At 48.6% G+C, this 22,913-nt stretch overlaps 1 protein-coding gene across 3 annotated transcripts in view; it reads right to left on the bottom strand.

Moving 5' to 3' along the window:
- The window catches only part of LOC108921646 (uncharacterized), a 38,729-nt gene extending 26,063 nt beyond the window's left edge, over nt 1–12,666 (bottom strand). Inside the window, exon 1 of one of the 3 annotated variants that reach the window (XM_018731223.2) lies at nt 12,600–12,666. In XM_018731223.2, the coding sequence (XP_018586739.1) occupies nt 12,600–12,630 (31 nt within the window). In that variant the 5' untranslated portion in view covers nt 12,631–12,666. Of the gene's footprint in view, nt 1–4,394; nt 4,618–6,610; nt 6,961–12,599 lie in introns of those variants that run through there. The other 2 variants (XM_018731222.2, XM_018731218.2) reach the window with 2 other exon arrangements.
- Between the last annotated feature and the right edge of the window lie 10,247 nt (nt 12,667–22,913).

The raw sequence follows: 22,913 nt of genomic DNA, 5'->3' as shown, positions 1-22,913 counted from the left end.
ATATTTAACTGTAACAACAGAATAAACTATGATATTACAGTAAAAGAAGGTAAAACACTTACTTGACTCCACTATGAGTTTAGTTCCACTCCCAAATATGAGTTTGTACACTCCACCAGTATTCACACAGTGTTTTACCACGGTACAATATGTAAGGACATCTTTAGAACATGTACCCCATATAAAGTATATTTAACTCTAACAAACTGAGAATAAACTATGATACTACGGTAAAAGCAGGTAAAACACTTACTTGACTCCACTATGAATTTAGTTCCACTCCCAAATATGAGCCTGTTCACTTCAGTACCAATATTCACACAATGTTTTACTGTGGTACAATATGTACTGACCCTCATCCAAATGCCGATGCTACACACAACTGGAGCTTATTTAACACACAGAACTACAGTTATCAGTTCAGTTCAGTCTCGTTTATGATACCACAGTAAAAGCATGTAAAACACTTACTTGACTCCACTACGAGTTCAGTTCCAGTCCCAAATATGAGCTTGTACCCTCCAGTATTCACACAGTGTTTTACCACAGTTCAATATGTACTGACTGTCACTGCATCATGTACCCTGATTGTACCCACCACTGGGGGATCATTTACTACATTTAATAACAGTAATTTGTTACTTTATGCACTCAGTACAAATGCTGTTGATATTACAGTAAAAGCAGGGAAAACACTTACTTGACTCCACTATGAGTTTAGTTCCAGCCCCAAATACGAGTTTGTTCCCTCCAGCATTCACACAGTGTTTTACCATGGTACAATATGTACTGAGCCTCATCCATACCCTGATTCTACATCTCCATGTGCTCATTTAGAGAGACTTTTCTCAAAAGCGACAAACATCTCATAGAAAACACAGTGTGTTCATTACATGAGCTAGAAAACTGGTGATTCTAAGTACAGTTATTTTCTTTCCTTCCACCATATGAACCGACGTTCCTCACATGAGGAGCTGTATAAACGTTCATCCAAATAATGAACGATTCCTAATTAAACATTTACGTTAGAGGAGTGAGTGGGGGTGCGGTGGCGCAGTGGGTTGGACCGCAGTCCTGCTCTCCAGTGGGTCTGGGGTTCAAGTCCCGCTTGGGGTTCCTTGTGACGGACCGGCGTCCCATCCTGGGTGTGTCCCCTTTCCCCCTCCGGCCTTACGCCCTGTGTTGCCGGGTAGGCTCCGGTTCTCCGTGACCCTGTATGGGACTAGCGGTTCTGAAAATGTGTGTGTGCGTTACAGGAGTAGCTGCGTAAAGTTTACCCGTTATTTAACAGGAATGATCTCAAAGTTACAGATCATGAACATTTACAGCTTACATGAGCTTGAGAGATCAGTGGAGAAGTGAGTCTGGAAGAGGTGACTTTTCAGAGCCTTCTTACATGCGGACGGAGATTCAGCAGTTCTGAGTGAGAGGGGGAGGTCGTTGCACCGCAACGGAACCTGAACCGAGACCCTCGGTGCTTCACCTTTCGTGTGCGGGACCAGGAGGGCAGAAGCAGACGAGCGAAGAGTCTGGTTGGGGTGTAATGAGTCAACTGGAGTTCACTTAATTAATAAGTGTAACAAAAATGAACAAAAATTGCTTGTTAACTAAATTTTTAACAAAATTTGCGGGACAGCCGGTAATGTAGTGGTTACAGCTACTGCCTGTGGAGCCAAAAGGTGGCAGGTTAGAGCTTCCCCTCAGCCTGCAGTACCCTGAAGCAAGGTACTTACCCTGAAATTACCAGGTTGTACAAATACGTAAATAATTGTAACCTTAACGTTCTAAATCACTTTGGAAAAAAAAGTCAGATAAATGTAAAAGCAGGTAAAACACTTACTTGACTCCACTATGAGTTCAGTTCCAGCCCCAAATATGATCTTGATCCCTCCAGTATTCACACAGTGTTTTACCATGGTACAATATGCACAGCTCCTCACTAGAACATGTACCCTGATTCCGATCACCACTCTGGGTTCATTTACCACAAATAATCAGTTCTGTTCATTTAATGTCAGATGGTACAAATGCTGTCAATACTACAGTAAAAGCAGGTAAAACACTTACTTGATTCCACTATGAATTTAGTTCCAGTCCCAAATATGAGCTTGTACCCTCCAGCATTCACACAGTGTTTTACCGTGGTACAGTATTTACTGACCATCACCAGAACATGTTGCCTGATTCTACATACAACCACATGTAACAACAGTAATTATGTGTCAATTAAATCTGGATCAGTATAAAAATGTATGATATTCAAATAGAAACAAACTTACGTGATTCCACTGTCACTTTAGTTCCACTGCCAAATATGAGCTCAAACCCAGAATTCACACAGTGCTTTACCGCGGTACAATATGTGCTGACCCTCATCCAAACCCTGATTCTACACACAACTGGCGCTTATTTAACACACAGAACTACAATTATCAGTTCAGTTCAGTCTCATTTATTATACCGCAGTGAAAGCAGGTAAAACACTTACTTGATTCCACTATGAGTTGAGTTCCACTCCCGAATATGATCTTTTCCCCTGCACTTCCAGTATTCACACAGTGTTTTACTGTGGTACAATATGTAAGGACTCCCTCAGAACATGTGCCCCCATATTTAACTGTAACAACTGAGAATAAACTATGATACCACAGTAAAAGCAGGTAAAACACTTACCTGACTCCACTATAAGTTTAGTTCCACTGCCGAATATGATCTTTTCTGCTGCACCGCTATTCACATAGTGTTTTACCATGGTACAGTATGTACTGACCCACATCCAAACCCTGATTCTACACACAACTGGTGCTTATTTAACACACAAAACTACAGTTATCAGTTCAGTTGAGTGTCGTTTATGATACCGCAGTGAAAGTAGGTAAAACACTTACTTGATTCGACTATGAGTTTAGCCCCAGTCCCAAATATGAGCTTGTTCATTCCACCTCCAGTATTCACACAGTGTTTTACCATGGTACAATATGTAAGGACACCCTCAGAACATGTACCCCCATATTTAACTGTAACCACTGAGAATAAACTATGATATTACAGTAAAATCAGGTAAAACACTTACTTGACTCCACTATGAGTTTAGTTCCACTCCCAAATATGAGCTTCTTCACTCCAGTATCCACACAATGTTTTACCACAGTACAATATGTAAGGACACCCTCAGAACATGTACCCCCATACAAAGTATATTTCCTTAATTTACATTTAAACTATTTAATTTAGCAGACGCTTTTGTCCAAAGCGACGTACATCTCAGCAAAAGTACAATTTATGCATTACATTAAGAGAAGGAGACATAGCTGCAGACATGAAAGTCTCAAGCAAACCTAGTTTGTTCCCTACCACTTGCTGCACCGGGGTTCATCTCTTAACTGTAACAACTGAGAATAAACAATGATACCGCAGTAAAAGCAGGTAAAACACTTACTTGATTCCATTATGAGTTTAGTTCCAATCCCAAATATGAGCTCGTCCCCAACACCTCCAGCACTCACACAGTGCTTTACCATGGTACAATATGTAAGGGCACCCTCAAAACATGTACCTCCATATAAAGTATATTTAACTGTAACAACTCAGAATGAACTATGATATTACAGTAAACGCAGGTAAAACACTTACTTGATTCCACTATGAGTTTAGTTCCACTCCCAAATACCATCTTGTTCCCTCCAGCACCAGTATTCACACAGAGGTACGAGTCGTGTGAGATACGCAGAGCGAGAATCATCAGGGTTATTGATAAGGTTTTGGGGAAAGTGGCTAGATCACATTATTATTATTATTATTATTATTATTATTATTATTATTATTATTGTTATTATTAGGAGCAGCAGCAGCACTGCTATGTGTTAATATCTCCAGTGTCAGAGTGACTCTGTTATTCCTACTGTGTCACAGGACCCACCAGTGTCACCAGTGCACAGCTACCATGTGTCCCCCATGTCCTCACGTCCCCACGTCCACATGTCCACACTCCCTGTTCCCTGGAATGAACACGCAGGGACGTCCCGGGTCCCAGCGACCTTTAACCCAGCAGGATTAATGCTCACACACGGGTACAAGTGTTACGAAACACCACCCATAGAGGAGCTGTGTGTGAGTGCTTCATAAAGACAAATAATGATAAATATCATCAAGTGGCCAAAGAACCCCCCCAAATACACACACACGCACACACACACCAATAAGCGTCCATACAACATATTTCTATGATCTCAGTGAAATATTAATGTGTTATTCAGCAAAGGCTCATAACTTCATCCATTCATCAATCTGTGTATTTAACCGAAAGAGTCCACATTGCCGTGACCGCGACCCTGACCGTTGTGTGAACCCCTACAATCAGACTTCATAAAACTTTCTCCAAACATCATACTTACTGTGTTCAACTATCACCTTCGCACCCGAGCCAAAGAGCATTCTTCCAGCAGCATTCACACAGCGTGATACCATGGTACAAAATACACTGTTCCGTCCAGAAGGAAAGTAACGGTCTGAAAGCGCTCATTTCACACACTTGCAGTCGCACTAGTGAGGCATCCCCTCATTTACCTATCTATTGTGGTAATAAAGAAACACATCAACACCATTGTAGAAAAAGTAATTGTGAACAAACAGACAGCTCCACACACACACACTACACGGATAAATGAGGGAACAGTCGTGCTCAAACTTACGCTTTTCCACAATCAACTTTGTTCCGTCTCCAAACGTTATTTTGTATCCAGCAGCGTCATACACACACAGGTACAGGCTGTGTCAAATACCACATGTGCAAAGACCACACACACACACACACACAGACACGGCCAAACTACTGGCACATTACCAGACTTTTCACCATATGAAAGTGTATTTACTATGATTTGAGGACAGAGCTGAATGTGTCCTTGATATTTTGCTGACGGACACACGGGGACACAGAGACACTCGAAGCCACGGCACACGTCGGAGACTCAAACGACTCACTGGACTCCAGCAGCAGTTTGGTTCCAGTCCCAAAAAGAAGGGGGTCCACAGCACGTTGACTGTTCACACCGTGTGAAAACACTGCGCTAAAACCCACCGCTGGCGTGAGCTGCTGTAAACACTGTACACAGTGTGTAAAAGCACGGTACTTGTGAACTGGTACTAACCTGTGCTCTACCTACCAGTAGAGTATGGGGACAAAACCCACATGGCCTCACACGGTCATCATGTGAGCATGGTCAGAGGGCAACAAACAACAACAAACACGGAGAGCGCGCACGCGCACGCACACACACACTCACACACACACACTCACACACACTCACACACGCACTCACGCACACGTTAAACATGTGAGGGAAGGTTAGGGAAAGCACGGCATGCGGACACACAAACGCAGGGACACACAGGCACACGAGGGCACGCTTACGTGACTCGACCAGAACCTGGGTTCCGGTTCCAAATATGATCTTGTTCACTCCACCAGTATTCACACAGGGGTTCGAGCCATGGCAAATACCTCATGTGAGCAGCGTAAACCGTGGTGATCTCTCCGACCGCAGCGAAGAGCTCAGCCTCACTAACGAAATAAATATCCAGAGGAGCTTTTTGAAATTTGTTAGAGGAACAAGAAACAAAGAAACGTTTTGCACTCCATCATCTTGCCTCCAGGGAGGAGCAGTAAAGAGTTTGTCCTCGTACTGGACACAATGTGGACAACATGAAGGACACGCAAGATGTTGAGACAAAAAGAACAGAAAGAGCAGTTATGGCCAAACTTACTCTTCTCCACAAGTAACTTGGTTCCAGACCCAAGTATGAGCTTGTAAGTTCCAGTCCCAGCAGCGTTCACACAGTGCTTGATGGAGCAGCACAAACCAGCAGCTCCACACACACACACACACACACACACACACACACACACACACACTATAACAACTCATTAGATCATTAGCCATTAATATTTATCCCATCGTTCACTGTTGTCTCGTTACAGTAAAAGCAGGTAAAACACTCACGTGATCCCACGGACAGCTTGGTTCCACTGCCAAATATGATCTTGTCTCCAGCATTAACTTTCACACAGCGGTACGAACCAGGTCAAATACCACACACATGCACACAGACGGACGGACACACAGAGCACAGGCTCCACCATCACCACTTTTCACAGACTGAGGTTTGGAAACAATGCCCACACGTTTCACACACACACACACACACACACACACACTGTCCACACCGACGGCGCACGGGGACAGCAGCGTGTCCAGTCGCTCTGCTGGGGGCTTCCCTCATCTTATGCTCAGTAGAGACATAGATGTTCCAACACTCCGTTATTGACTGTCAACGTATTCTCTCCCACTATTGACTGGGTTCCAGACCCAAACCCCCATCAGTGAGACAGTGCCGGAAAGCGCTGATGATGGACACAGAAAAACCACGGTACGTCTCGCAAGCGACAAACTTCTCTCTTTTGTCCTTTACTACAAATGAGTTATTTAAGGAGGTGCCGAACGAGGTATTTAATGAGGTATTTAACGAAATTAAAGCGCACCATCACGTCATCACCCACTCACTTCTCTGCCTTTTTAGCCCAGAGATATAAAAACACGAAGACACTTACGTGACGCCACTAGCAGACGAGTTCCAGTCCCGAACATGACCCTGTCCCCTCCGAGAGAAGTCCCACAGAGCTACAGGCCATGTGAAATACCACAGTGGTGCAGTCAAGGTGGTGTAAAGGACCGCCGTCATGCGGACGACGGAATGGGTCCAAACCCAGCAGGCCGAACGGGCAGAGAGGATTCCGAACCAAACACAAGTCTGTGGCCAGAACCAGTCGCCTACAGCTGGGACAGAGCTGCGTAAACCATGGTATAATATCTAAGGACTCCCTCAGAACACGTACCCCCATATTTAACTGTAACAACTGAGAATAAACTATGATATTACAGTAAAAACAGGTAAAACACTTACTTGATTCGACTATGAGTTTAGCCCCAGTCCCAAATATGAGCTTGTTCACTCCACCTCCAGTATTCACACAGTGTTTTACCATGGTACAATATGTAAAGACACCCTCAGAACATGTACCCCCATATTTAACTGTAACAACTGAGAATAAACCACGATACTATAGTAAAATCAGGTAAAACACTTACTTGACTCCACTATGAGTTTAGTTCCACTCCCAAATATGAGCTTGTTCGCTCCATCTCCAGTATTCACACAGTGTTTTACCGCAGTACAATATGTAAGGACACCCTCAGAACACATACCCCCACGTAAAGTATATTTAACTCTAACAACTGAGAATAAACTATGATACTACAGTAAACGCAGATAAAACACTTACTTGATTCCACTATGAGTTTAGTTCCAGTCCCAAATATGAGTTTGTACCCTCCACCTCCAGCATTCACACAGTGTTTTACCACAGTTCAATATGTACTGTGTTTTTTGCCCTGAAGCAGATGCTGCACGACAGGCACCAGCACCTGTACGTCCCTCGTGTGACACGCAGTGTGTAAGTGTATGTCCGTGAACGCACAGTCGAAGCAGGTCCATATCCACCGGACTGAGTGTGCAAAGAGGATCCCGACCCAAACGTGAGCTTGTAAGTTCCAGTCCCAGCAGCGTTCACAGTGTTTGATGGAGCAGCAGAAACCAGCAGCTCCACACACACACACACACACACACACACACACACACACACACACACACACACCAATGGCCACATTAATATCTCTGTATCATTGCAAACTGCGTGTAATTATTCACATCATTACAGTAAAAACTCAGAAACACTTGACTTACGTGACTCAACTACCACTCCAGTTCCTCTCCCAAATATGATCTTGTCTGCAGCAGTATTCACACAGCGGTACAAACCAGGTCAAATACCACACATACACACAAACGCACACATGCACGGACAGACGTGGATAGAGACACACACACACACACACACACACACACACACACACACACACACACACACACCCACACAGAGCACAGGCTCCATCATCACCGCTTTTCATATAGGTTTGGAAACAATCATGTGAAGACGTTTCACACACACACCGTCCACACCGACGGCGCACGGAGGCAACAGTGTGTCCAGTCGCTCTGCCAGGGGTTTCCCTCATGTACTCTAGTAATTTATGTTCAATTAAAATCGATATTAAAAGTCCTGTTTTGTCCAAACTTATTTTTTTTCACTGTGAATTTACTTCCTTTCCAAAATATGATCTGAGGATTTCCAGCCCCAACAGAAACCATCACACACACCTTCATACACACACTCATAACCACCAAGTGTCCTATTAATAGCTCATTACAGGCAAATGTGCAGTAAAATGTCACAGCACTGCAGTGAAAGCAGGTAAAACACTTACTTGATTCCACTACGAGTTCAGTTCCAGCCCCAAATATGAGCTTGTTCACTCCAGTATTCACACAGTGTTTTACCACGGTACAATATGTAAGGACACCCTCAGAACATGTACCCCCATATAAAGTATATTTAACTGTAACAACTGAGAATAAACTATGATACTACAGTAAAAGCAGGTAAAATACTTACTTGACTCCACTATGAGTTTAGTTCCACTCCCAAATATGAGCTTGTACCCTCCATCAGCATTCACACAGTGTTTTACCACGGTACAATATGTAAGGGCACCCTCAAAACATATACCTCCATATAAAGTATATTTAACTGTAACAACTGAGAATAAACTATGATATTACAGAAAACGCATAGAACACTTACTTGAGTCCACCATGAGTTTAGTTCCAGTCCCAAATATGAGTTTGTACCCTCCACCTCCAACATTCACACAGTGTTTTACCACAGTTCAATATGTACTGACTGTCACTGCATCATGTACCCTGATTGTACCCACCACTGGGGGATCATTTACTACATATAATAGCAGTAATTTGTTACTTTATGCACTCAGTACAAATGCTGTTGATATTACAGTAATAGCAGGGAAAACACTTACTTGACTCCACTATGAGTTTAGTTCCACTCCCAAATATGATCTTTTCCCGTGCACCAATATTCACACAGTGTTTTACCACGGTACAATATGTAAGGACACCTTCAGAACATGTACCCCCATATAAAGTATATTTAACTGTAATAAATGAGAATAAACTATGATACTACAGTAAAAGTAGGTAAAACACTTACTTGACTCCACTATGAGTTTAGTTCCAGTCCCAAATATGAGCTTGTACTCTCCACCTCCAGCATTCACACAGTGTTTTACCATGGTACAATATGTACTGGCCCTCATCCACACCCTGATTCTACACACAACTGGCGCTGATTTAACATAAAGAATCAAAATTATCAATTCAGTTCAGTCTTGTTTATGATAACGCAGTAAAAGCAGGTAAAACACTTACTTGATTCCACTATGAGTTCAGTTCCACTCCCGAATATGATCTTTTCCCCTGCACCAGTATTCACACAGTGTTTTACCATGGTACAATATGTAAGAACACCCTCAGAACATGTACCCCCATATAAAGTATATTTAACTCGAACAACTGAGAATAAACTATGATACTATAGTAAAAGCAGGTAAAATACTTACCTGACTCCACTATGAGTTTAGTTCCAGTCCCAAATATGAGCTTCTGGTTCCCCCCGATATACACACAGCGCTCCAGCCCATGGCAAATACCTCACGCGTACCATAGTAAACAGTCGTATGTACAGCACTGCTGACTGACAGTTAGTTACTCGAGTCGTGAGTGAAAATTCATACTGATGAGAACACACACGCACACACACTCACACATACACACACACACACGCGACAGTCCCCCCGGTCCCCGTGTCCACACAGCTCCGCACACGCGCGTCCTCTCACACTGGGGGGGGTCCACAGTGGCCAGAGGGAACGTCGCCATGGCAACGGTAAACAAAAACGCTGCGGGATCGGTGTGTCTCGCTCACGAGACGATCTTCTCGAGCACTACCGTAGCCCTTTACTCTGTTTTTACCCTGCTGAGGTGCCGCAGTGATCCAGGGGTCCAGGAGACATGACAGGTCCTGCACAGCTGGAGGGACCAGACTCTGTGTCACTCGTGTCTCTCACCGAAGACAAAGCAGCGCATGATCTGAGTTCATCCTCCTCCTGGTACAGTACACTGTTTTACCGCATCTCAAGTACCACCTTAGCCGTCGCCCAGAGAGCGAGCTGGTGGAGGGAGGGGAAGGTGTCCTCTCAGTCCCCTGTCCCCTTTCCCTTGTCCTTCTGTTCCCTCCCCCTCCCCTGTCCCCTGTCCCCTGTCCCCTGTCCCCCTTCCCTCTGTCCCCACAGTGACCACAGTAGCAGTTAATGCCACTGCTCATGGACGCTCACAGAGGTGCACTAATAACGCAGCTGAGTAACGGAACAGCACTGAGTTCGAACCCGAGGCAGGAGGACGGTGACGATTGCTCGCTGGACTCCAGTGTCACTCGGGTCACTCGGGTCACTCGGGTCCCTCGAGCGAAGAAGAGTCTGTAGGAACCGTTTGTAGTCACACAGCGTCTGGGGCTTTGGCAGATACTCCGTCCGCATGGCGTCCAGCAAAGTGACCACTCACAGTAACAACTCTAATAATAACACTAATAATACTAATAATAACAACACTAATAACAACAATGACACTAATACTAGTAACAATAACAGTGCTCCCAGCTGGCACAGCGACGACTGTCACACAAAACTGACCGACTGACCTCAGCCTCCGCTTGCGTTCTACACCCAGCACTTCACTTCACTTCACTTTCTGTGCATCATTAAATCAGTCGCAATCAATCAGTATCAATCACTATCAGTCACTATCAGTCGCAATCAATCACACTCCATGACCGTCCATCAACTACAAAGAGACACACGGTTTGTGCTGTAGAGACAGTTACACTTCTCTGTGTTCTCCTACATACTGTATCGGCGTTATACCACGGTAACTTACCGGACTCGATGGTCAGTCTGGTGCCTTGAGCAAAAAGCAGGGGGTCTGAACCAGATCTCTGCACACAGTGTTACAGCGCTGGACAAATACTGTGCAGCTGCAGCTTTCCACTGCGCACAGACACACACACATACAGACACACACACACAGATTTGAAAGTCCTCATTTAAAACACACATTGGCAGGTGTTTACAGTGCATCGTCATTTCCTGTCCTGCGTCTCAGCGCAGCACACAAAGCAGCTCAATGTGTGTGTGTGTGTGTGTGTGTCTGAGCTCTTTGGCCCCCTGAGCACAGTGTTGTGTTCAAACAGCACCAAGGAAAGGGGACTGGAACCTACAACCTCTCGGTGCCGGAGGGTGGTCCCCACATGAGGACACGTCTAGCATCTGTCCATCTTCACAGGTAAATGAACAGGGGTGACCCCCCACCACCACCACCCCACCCCACCCCACCCCACCCAGGACAGTGTGGTCATGTGACACTTGCTCTGAATTCTCAGCTTTACTTCTCTCACCTGATGCTTTTCTCCAAAGGGACTTACAACGATTTACCCTTTTACATGTACACAGCTGGGGACTTTTAGCGAAGTAATTTCATGGTAAGTACGCTGCTCAACGCTCCTAGAGCCGGAGGTGAGGCTCGAATCTGTGACCTTTGGGGCCGAAGGCGGTTTGCGAAACCCTTTGCTTTGGTCCCGGTTCTTGCTCCCCAGCTGCCGCCCCTCACCTGCAGACACGGCGCTGTGCTGCCCCCTGCTGGAGCGGAGGAGGCGTCACTCCCTGCCACCGAGCGCGGCGTACCCTGAGCGCGGCCGGCGAGCGCTGCCCTGGCCCTGCGATACAGGCCCTCCCTCCACACCGGAACCATGTACGGCGGGTCGGCGGGTCGGCGGGTCAGCGTGTGCGTGCGCTCGCCGGGCCCTCGCAAACACGGATGACGCCGGCGGGACGAGATGGGCTCGAGACGCTTTGATTCGGACTCCTGACTGTCGGCTCCGGGCTCCGAGTTCCTGCTCCCGGGACCCGAGACCACGACCGGAGTCTCCGGTTCGATCCTGACAGCGACGCTGCTTCATCACGGTCGCAAGGCCGCGTCGGAAAGTGCCGCCACCAGGGGGCGGTGTAAGGATGCGTCTTTGCTGCTGCAGAGCTGCTGGGCTTGGCTGGGGCTCGGCTGGTAAACGGTGTAAAGGCTGTGTAAAGGCTGTGAAAAGGCTGTGAAAAGGCTGTGAAAAGTGGGAATGGCTGCAGTGGCTCATGGGAGCAAACAGGTTACAGCCGGTAGTGTAGTGCTGAATGCTGCTGCCTGCGGACCCAAAGGTTGCAGGTTTGAATCCCACCTCCGGCTGCAGCGCCCTGGAACAAGGACCTTACCGCCAGCTGCTCCAGGGATGTTACCCAGCTGTGTCAGCGAGTAAATAACTGCGAGCAGATTAACACATACAGTAAATGTGAGACGTGAGCCCGATGCTGCCAGATGTTGTTGCTGAAGTGACAGGGATCTCCTGCAGGCCCTCGGTACAGATGGTACAGCGACGTGCTGTCGGCTACCGCGGTGTAGAGCGCGGTAAATACTCGGCGTACCTGCGCTCGGAGCGACAACGGACACGTTCCCTCGGACAGAAGTACCTTCCTTCCTTTTACGCATTAGAGACTTCATCCGAGAGCTTCTTCACGACCGTGAACTGCAGCCTCGTGGAGAAAAGGGGTGTGAAAAAAGATGTGTGTGGAAAAGCACCTGGTGGGGGGGTGGGGGAGTGGGGCGGGGGGGGCGGGGTGTTTGGGGCTCTGAGGTGCGACTCCTTGCACAGGATGTGGCCTGTGGTGTCTAACGGTTTCCTGCAGTGAAGGCGTTTACCGTACAGCGCTGTACACACACACACACACACAAGTTTGTGCGTAAAAAGGTCGTCTTTATTAAGCTGGCAGATCAATGAAATCGCTCTTAGCAGAAGGACACAAACACAGAAAAACACGTGTGGCTTCAGCTCGGTCATCAACACCGAATGCAAACTGCAGGGCTGCTGTGTTCACTACTCTATTTACAGTGTTTTACACTATTTTTTGCTGCACTGCGGTAACACACACTTTGGCAGAAGCAGCAGCCGCAGTTCCTATGAAGAAGCTGTGAGGGACGCCTGTCCTGTGCTCCGGCTCCGGCTCCGGCTCCGGCTCCGTCCAGCAGAAATGCTGAGGCTGGACGTTCTGGACGCGCTGGACATGCTGGACACGCTGGACACGCTGGAGCTCCTCGGGTGGAGTGTCGTGGCGTCTCCTGCTGGACCCATCAACACCACACACGTCATATGTGATACGGCTTCAGCGTGATGTTCCAGCACATTCTGTGCACTCCGATGCTGTAGTAAAGGCCGCAAACTGAGTGGATCACACACACACACGTCACGCATACTGTTCACACACACATCCACCCAAAGACACCAGCATTGCTTTCTCTTCTGCAGTTTGTTTGACGCCACAAAGTGGACAATGAAGAGGAGGAGGAGGAAGAGCTCACCTGCGGCTAGAAGAACATGGCCTTGACCGTGACCATCATGTCAAAGGTCACGACCTTGGCCAACAGCAGCCTGAGTCCGTGGACCAGCAGTGAGCGGAAGTTCACCTTCATGTGTTCTGCAGCGTGCGCACACACACACACACACACACACACACACACATACACATCATGAGATGCACTGTGTAACTCCTCGATTGCCCTTCTCCATGTCACGTGTCCCCCGTGTGCCAAACTGCACACTATATACAGGCAAAAGGTGCCACTTCTTCACAGAGACACATGTCCATTCTTTACCGACACAAAGATAATCGCTGACGTCCTGCTCATTCAGTTCCGTACCAAAGACAGGAGCCCTAATGGCATCCCCATCAGGGCGAGGACACCAAGTGTGCCTGTGGTCAAAGTGTCCCTGCGGTCAAAGTGTGCCTGTGGTCAAAGTGTCCCTGCAGCCAAACTGTCCCTGCGGTGCTTGAAACTGCCAAGGTTCATGTGGACCCCCCTTTTCATAGCCATCGCAGCGCATCGAGAGAACGCACCGAGTGTGTCGCCGGAACGCCCTTGGGACAGGGTGTCATTGACAGAGGCGGGTTCGCACTCCTCTGGACTCGGCGCCTGGGCGGTCGGTTTAGTCTCTGCAAATGAGTGCAATGAGAGCAGTGAAAAACCACGGTTTTACTCTTTCCCCATCACTCTATGTGTTATTACATATTGCAGAGATTATTATTATTATTATTACTGTTGTTGTTGTTTTTTTGCCCACCTTCCTCCAGCTGTTCTTTCTGGCCCATGAGCTCACACTCCCTCAGGCTCTTCCCCTTGTCCATGAAGCCAGCAAAGAAGTAGGACTTGCTGCTGGTGTCCAGGGGCGCCTTGTCCACCGTGATGGACTTGGAACTCTTGTTCGCTTCTCCGACGTCCTCCATGAGCTTCATCTCCTGACCCTTGGGGTAGAATCCTGCCGCCAGACACACGTGCGGCTGCTCCTTACTCGTCGACTGGAGGATGGACAGGGTGGGCATCTTCTGGCTCGCGTCCTCTGAAAAGTACATTTCGGCCGTGTGAACACGTGCGAACACGTGTGACCTCGGTTGTAACGCACGCAGAGTGCAAGCAGGCCTAGAGCGCACACTGCACACGTACTGCGCACGCACTACACACATACTGCACGCACTACACACACTGCACACACTGCACACGCACTACACACGTACTGCACATGCACTACACACATTGCACACGCACTTCACACACTGCACACACACTGCGCATGCACTACACACACTGCGCGCGCACTGCACACGTGCTACGCACACACTGCACACGCACTGTGCATACACTGCACACACTGCGCATACACTGCGCACGCACTACACACGTACTGCACACGCACTGCACACACTGCGCATGCACTTCACACACTGCACACACACTGCGCATGCACTACACACACTGCACACACACTACACACGCACTGCACACACACTACACACCCTGCACACCTTCAGCCGCAGTGCGTTTGGTGTCAGTGTTCTGGTGCTGTGCCGGGGGGGGAGGCTGTCGAACCTGCATTCACTTGTTGAGAGCGCCCACACTGACACCGCACACATGTATCAGACATGATGGCCAGTGGATCGCGAGCCCCGCGCGACTTACGTGACGCCTGTAAATAAATGTATCGATACTAGCGTGTGTGAACAGGAACTACTTACGGTTCACACACACACGCTGTCCCGAGCGAGGACACGGCGAACCGAAGCCTAACCCAACAACACAGCACGGGGACGCACTCGGGACAGGACGCCAGTCCATCGCAAGACACCCCAAGCGGGGCTCGAACCCCAGACCCACCGGAGAGAGGGACCAGGCAAATCCTCCATGCTGCTGCACCCCCTTACAGTTTGCTCATCCAATTATTCTGAGAATTGAACATACAGTGATGTTGACTATTGATTGACACTTGGCTACAGGTATTGATTGATACTTATAGGTATTGACTGACACTTAGTTGTGGGAAACATTTCCTGTCAGAGGACAAGAGCTAAGGGGTAAATAACAGCACGAGCACTCGGGGAAATGATTCAATGCCCCAAAGCCGGTGCAATAAACTGGATAACGTACACTTAACTGACCCTTGAACGACACGGGTTTCAAGCGCGCGGCTCCGCTTGTACGTGGATTTCTTTCAAAGAATATTTTGGAAAATTTTTTGAAGAGTTGGGACAATTTGAAAAAACGAATCGTGTAGCCTAGAAATATTGAAAAACTGAGAAAAAGTTAGGTATGTCACGCATGCATAAAATATATGTAGATACTAGTCTATTTTATCATATAAAACGAGAAATATACATGTAATACGTATAAAATGTGCAGTGCTTTGTATCATGTAAGACAATTTTGATGTAGGTACAGACAGAAGGCTATCAGTTAGTAGTTAAGTTTTTGGGGCGTCAAAAGTTATATGCGGGGGGGGGGAGGGTGGGTGCCCCTGAACCCCGCGTTGTTCACCGGTCAACTGCATTAGAAAAGTGTCCAACAAAAGTAATCGTAATCACACAATTTGTTTCAAAATACAAAAACTTTTTTATGTCTTCTGTATCGATGTCATTAAGGTAAGAAAGATATTCCTAAAGAGGGAATTATTATTATTATTATTATTATTATTATTATTATCATCACCATGTTGACTGGGTAGATGAATTACTTATGCAATTATGGGGAAATAAAAAGCAAACACTATATTTACACCCCTGAAGAAAATTAAGAGTTTCTTACACTTGTTCATGATTCCACTGATGTGAATGTTAACGCTTCTAACAAACCGTTTGGGGGAAACTGTTCAGAAGTGAATTAAAGGTACTTGAAGAGAAACATTTTACAGTAAAAATTGCCTTTGACAAGAGAGGATGAATTCGTTTACATTTACATTTACTGTTACATGTCCATGTGTTCATTTACAGACACTTTTCTCCAAAGCGACAAACATCTCAGAGAAAATACCGTGTGTTCATTAAATGAAATGTTCATTTACCAGAACCATTTAAGATCATGTCCGGATAAAACTTTACACAGCTGCTCCTGTACTCTAAATGTTTAATAAAAAATAATTAGGAATCGTTCATCATTTGGATGAACGTTTATACAGCTCCTCATGTGAGGAACGTCGGTTCATATGGTGGAAGGAAAGAAAATAACTGTACTTAGAATCACCGGTTTTCTAGCTCATGTAATGAACACACTGTGTTTTCTATGAGATGTTTGTCGCTTTTGAGAAAAGTCTCTCTAAATGAGCACATGAACATTAACATATAAAGCGATTTATTGATGGACGGATGGTGACATGTCACTGATTAAGTGTTATTCAGTTATTTATTTATGAGCAATAAAACACTCTTCAGTTGTTTTAGTTATTAAGTTCACTTTCACACCTTTTAATGACTTTTTTTTTACTTATTTTGTGAGCGCACACCGAAATAGGAACAGTATCTTACTGTGCTAAATGACAGTAAATTATTTACACCTGCAACGGGGCAGCAGCACGTTCCGCATTAACTGTACACCTCACTGACAGTTACTTACATTTTCACGGCCGGGTCAATCTTACTGGAGCAATTCAGGGCAAGTACCTTGCTCAAGGGTACTGGAGCTGGAGATGGGGGTCAAACCCACAACCTTCGGGTCCCAAGGCAGCAGCTCTGACCGCTACACTTCCAGCTGCGGCGCGTCTTCACTTTATTAAAAGCAGACTAACCTGAAACCCATCGAAGGATCGCTGACCGAGAGCCGAGGGCCCCTGCTTTTCGGCCCCAGACCACCGCGGTGCGATGCCCCCAAAGCACGGTCCACCTACCCAGCGTTGTGCGGATCGCATCCCGTCAGGGTACTTACTGGGCTGGACGGTCAGTGTGGTCCCGCTGCCGAAAGTGAGAGGCATAGAATACACACCTGTAGTGCGCTTGGCAAAAACAGCGAAGCCCAACGCGGGGGAAAGCGACACCACTTATCCCCTCCGAACAAGACCGTGAACCATCGTCTCGAAACAAGACCATCAAACTTGCCCTCGGACAAAACTGCAAAGCAGATCGTCACCACGACGCTGACCCTGACCCTCACCCTGACCCTGGCTCCTCCGACTCGGCCATCTCCAGCAGGACCTCCGCATCACCAACCGACCACAACACAGACTAAGCCTCTTTTTTAGCGCTCAACTTTTGCACGTTTTCACAAATCAAGAGAGTCCAAAAGCGTCTTACTTGGTTCAACGGACACAAAGGTTCCTCTTCCGAAGGTAAGTTTAGATGTTTGGTCCACAAAGGTTGCCCAGCATTGCAGTACTCACCGAAAACCCCCGGTAACGAGAGCTCTGAGGCTGCGTGCCCCAGGTGTGGTACTTACTGGGCAGGACGGTCAACGCGGTCCCGCTGCCGAAGGTCAGGGGTTCAGCACACTGCTAATGCACTTGACAAAAACAGCACGACCCGAGCGGTGACGCTCGTCTCCTTCAGCTCGGCCACCAAAGCGAGCCCGGGCCCTCGGGAGGACCATGAGCACAAGGCTGAGCAGGACCACCGAGCGCCTCTTTGAGATCGCCGAATGACCACAACACAAAGCCTCTTTCTTAAAGCTGAGCTCGTGAATTTACACTTTTCCACAAGCCAAGAAGCACGTGGAGAGTCTGAAAGCATCTTACTTGGTTCCACGGACAAGAAGGTGCCTCTTCCGAAGAGCAGCTTCTCCGAGGGGTCGCTGTAGGCAACCCACTACTGCGGAGTTCACCAAAAACCCCCCCGAGCCAATGGGGCGATGCTGGGGCTGCCGGAGCTCTGCTACTTACTGGGCTGGACGCTCAGCGCGGTCCCGCTGCCGAAGATCAGCTTGTCGGTGTCCACGTCGAGGGAGCCCACGCACAAAAGCACTTCGGACCCTGATCGTCCTCGCGACCGTCCACCTTCCCGCCACCATCTCCCGCTTCATTCGCACTCCTTGGCCTTGGGCGACAAGTGAGTCTCTTCGCAGGTGAAACACACACATGGGCGGCTCAAGAAAAGTGCGCGGCGAAGGGCGCGAGTGCGAGGAGCCGCGCGGCCTCCGTCCGACACATCGCGGCTCGACTGCTCTGCAGCGTGGTGAAATGTGAGAAATGTGGTAAAAAGTGAGAGCCAGAGCAGAGCCCTGCTTGTCGCCGCCGAGGGACACAGGCAAAGTGATGATATTTCTGGAGAAATGAAGCTGCAGGGTTTTTGTACTACGCACCAGGTAAAATGAAGCACTGTGGTAGTCCACCCAGCACGGTGAAAAAGCGCCGAACAAAAACCTCCTCGCAGTGAGCTCTCGTCTGTCCTCAGGCCGACGCCACGCTCACGCCCCTCCCACAGTCAGTCCGGAAGCGTACAGCGTTTACCACGCTCTCTGTCCTTTCCCCCGGTACACGTGTCGCATAAACTGTTCGGTCCCGAGCCGCAGGGCTGCGGTAACCGACTCCTCGCGTTTCCTGCCAAACTTCCCGCCTCTTTGTGCCCGTCCGGCTTCGGCTGGGATGTTCCTCCCGCAAAGGGTGGTCCTGCTCCCTTGAACCCGGGACGGCATGAAAGACAGGCTCTCCTGCGCCAGGTTTTTGTACGGGTGCAGAATGGAGCTCACATACCGTGGTACCCCACGTATCACAGTGAGAAACAGCCCAACAAAAACTGCACAGTTGGGCTATAAGTTCAGGAGATGCAGGTGGTTGGAGCCCAAAACCACTTCCTCTCAACTCCCAGTCCTGTGTGGGGTCACATTCTCCACCACAATGTGTAGAGAGCAGACAGAAACACACACCCTGAGCATAGCCTCCGTGGTACCTCCGTGGTACCTCCATGGTGCCGCGCAAGATATTCTCATAGGCAGCAAAGAACCCAGAATGATCAGAACAGACTGAGTTGTTCTTTCACTGTTATTCTTACGTGCTGTTCTCCCAATCTCCTCGAACATTTCATTGCAAATTACAAACATTTTCCAGTTGATTCATTTATCTTTAAGAGCACTGGGAGAGCTGGAGAAAAGGGCACAAATACCTGAGAGTATATCAATACGGTAGCGAACAGATGTTTGTTGTGAGTTGTGAACGACGGGAACTGTGGGAAATGTGAAGTAGTTGTGCAACCGCCATGGGGGCTCACAGGGACTATGAGGCAGCATGGGGCTGTTGGGGAGTATGAAAGGCTGGGCTTCAGGTACAAGTTCTTCAGGAGAAGTGGGAGGATCATTTCGATCAGCACTTGTTGAACGGTGTCCGTGTGTCCTTCTCTACGCCGGCATGGCCCAAAGCTGCACGTGTTACATATGTGTCAGCAGCGGGGTGGGGCAGGACCAGGAGAAGCTGAGCTGAAGGCCCGTGGAACCACGAAGGTGATAAAATAGCGACCTGTAGCAGAGGAACCTGCGGAACTCAGAGTCGAAGCGAAGGAGCTGTCGCGAAGCCACGTGGTGTATCCAGCGGAACACCGAGGAAGAGCACGCTGTCTCGAACATGGAGGGAAGAGCTGTCACTGATGGCAGGTGAGCAGGTTGAGTCTCTGGGTTTTGGCTTCAGGAAGACCCCCTACACCTGTGTCGGGACAACGTGCCAGATGGTGTGGAACAGCCAGGAAGTAGCAGGAGTGCTGCGTGGGTCTGGTGTGCGTCAAAGCAGCGGGGACATGAGTGGCAACCCTATCGGGCCACTCGGCACCCCCGTCAAAAGGTGACGGAGCGGCGGGAGGTCGGCAGGAGGTCGGCGGGGCACCAGACACAGAGCCGCGACAACGTGGAGCACCTGCAGCCAATGGTCCCTGCGTGAAGTGCGGGGAGTGCGAGGCGGTCGGAGACAACCACGTCGGCCCCCCCGGCACCGAGGCAGACCGCACAAAGGGCACGGACGGTCGCCGTAGAAAGCGAACAAAAGTCTGTGCCGCGCTTCCCATTGACAGGGCAGGGCCAGTCTTACTCTGTCCATGTAGGATGAGGTCTTTCGTCTTACATGGGCAGCCATTGGCTCTAACCGCTACGCCACCTGCCGCCTCCTTTGTTCCATCACCTCCGGACAGTCCTAGTGCTTTGCGTTCTCTCTCGTGGCCCGGACCGAGTGCCGGAAGCTCGCAGCAGGTGCAGAGGAAAGTGAAGGAGCCGCCGCACTGCGTGGTTTTTGTTCGAGCTCAGGAATGAGGTGCAGTCACCGTGGTAGTCCACACAGTAAGAAAGAGCTCAGCAAAAACTCTCCAGCATCTTTTCAAAGGTGCGTGTTGCTGGTAGATGGAGACGATTACACCTCTTCCTGTTGGGGTTTTCTAATGAGAGCTGAGAAACCGCTCTGCACAAGTTCTCCTCTCAGGGCTCTTCCTGGAGCTCAGAGTGGATTGAACACACGTCACTTTAAGAGAGTTTAAAGCACATACATACATAGAGACAGACAGACAGATGTTCTTTAAACTCTGCTAACGTTATACATTAAAACCACAAGAGATTCACAGTAAACCCTGAAAACACACAGTAAACATAGCACATCACAGCAACCCTGCACTGGACAAGCAGTCGTCGATAAGTCACGGATGGACAGACAGGCATGGCATCAGAAGAGAAGATTTTACACACAACGGCTTGAAGAGTTTTATACAGCAGTTCACATACACAGCCACCTTTATGATGTCAACGTGCCAAACTGAGCAATAATCGCTTGAGAAAACCCCCCCAGTGGTGAAGAACTCATGGGACGGGTGCCGATGGACGGCTGAAATGTGTGCTGGTTGAAGTCCGGTTGGATCTCATAAGGAACCAGAGGCACTGAGTCCTTGTGGTGGGACCACACCGGGCCACTAGGACAGCGCTGTGAGCAGACCTCACCGCTGGGCCTGCTGGAGGTGTCGTGGGCTCAGGTCAAGAAAACACCGACAAAGGAAGGCGTCCATGCGAGAACCCCGGTGAGGGGGTAGCGTCCATGGCTACCATTGAGAGGGAAGTGGAGGCTCTCCTGCGTCGCTCTGTAGTTTGTGTGCAGCCCCCAGAATTTTAGCACAAGGGTTTTGACAGCCTACCCTGCGCATTATTGTATGACCCACGTCGCCCATCGTTCACCGCAGGAACGGTCCCATCGCAGGTCCCCTCACCATTGAAGCCTTCAGGAGAACTGAACGTAGCAGCAACATGGCGCAGTTAGAGCAGAGTGTGTGTCCAACACTTCAGCACCAGGAAGAGCTCCAGAGCGTCGTGTCAGGGACCTCTTCAGCACCACGGAGAGCGCCAGGAGCCACCGACGCCGCAGCCCACCGCGTCTCACCGGCGCCCCCTCACGGGCCCTCGAGGGTCCGTCTCAGGGAAGGGACCCCAGGGTGAGTCGTGCAGGCAGGTGTCCTGCGGGGGGCGCTCTGCTCGTTGACGGACGGACGGACGGACAGTCCGCACCACCCATCGGCACTCGCCACCAGGCATTCACTGACTGCTTTCATCAATGGTTTACCCGTTCAGGTCTTTTTTACCACATCAGGTCAGGGTCAGTAGCCTCATCGCTGGTACAAGAGCACAAGTGAGGATCGAAACCCGGGTCATGTGAGGACAACACCTCTAATTACTGCGTCACCCATCTGTGTCACGTCCCTCAGAGCTGCTCTGTCAGGAGTGACCCTGGGTTGGGGAGGGACATGACACACAGCACTGTCTCTCACACACACACACACACGCAGCTGACCTGTGGCCCTCAGAGCGCAGATACTGTGTCACAGGTACCACATCCTGACAACCCCCCCCCCCAATTTTTGGGTTTACTCTTTATTTACACTGCTGGACACCACATTTACAGGTACATTTACACTCATTTGTGAGACGCTTCTCTCTAAAGCAACCTCTGAGAATAAGAACACAGTTGAGGACACGAAGGAGAATGGACGCCTGTGCAGACACGTGACTCCAGAGCATAGTCCATTTACCCCGCACCACGGTAAAAAACAGTGTACACGGCCGGGGGTAGAAAGTGACGTAAATCCTCCATTATTCCACAAAATGCTACCCGTTAGTTGAGCACAAACCTACTGTGTTGTGATTTCATCTCAGTTATTTTATTTACTCCATGACCTACACGTTTTCAGTTCATATCGAGCTTTCAGTCGAGTTCTCCCGCCAAAATAAACACGTTACGGTACAGATTCCGTTCATTAACTGACATTAGTGACAATGACAGCAATTTCCCACCGCAAGCTTTACTACTTCCCTCTTAATCATGTCTTTAGATCGTTCGTTTCATTTAAATTTAGAGAAAAAAAATCTCAGCTTCCCTCTAGAGGCCGGAAGTTGCCTCGGGGTGAAAGAGCAACCTGGACATCGATGCGCATGCGCGCTAACACGCTCCCGATTTGGCCCTCCATTGGTTGCGCTGCTGATGTAGCGCGCGATCACGGCCAGCCGGCGTCGCTGTGCACGTCAGG

The sequence above is a fragment of the Scleropages formosus genome, chromosome 25 (genome assembly GCF_900964775.1).
Source record: "Scleropages formosus chromosome 25, fSclFor1.1, whole genome shotgun sequence".
NCBI classification, from domain to species: Eukaryota; Metazoa; Chordata; class Actinopteri; order Osteoglossiformes; family Osteoglossidae; genus Scleropages; species Scleropages formosus.
Note: the sequence above shows the minus strand (reverse complement) of the source record. Positions and strands in the feature narration are given on the sequence as shown.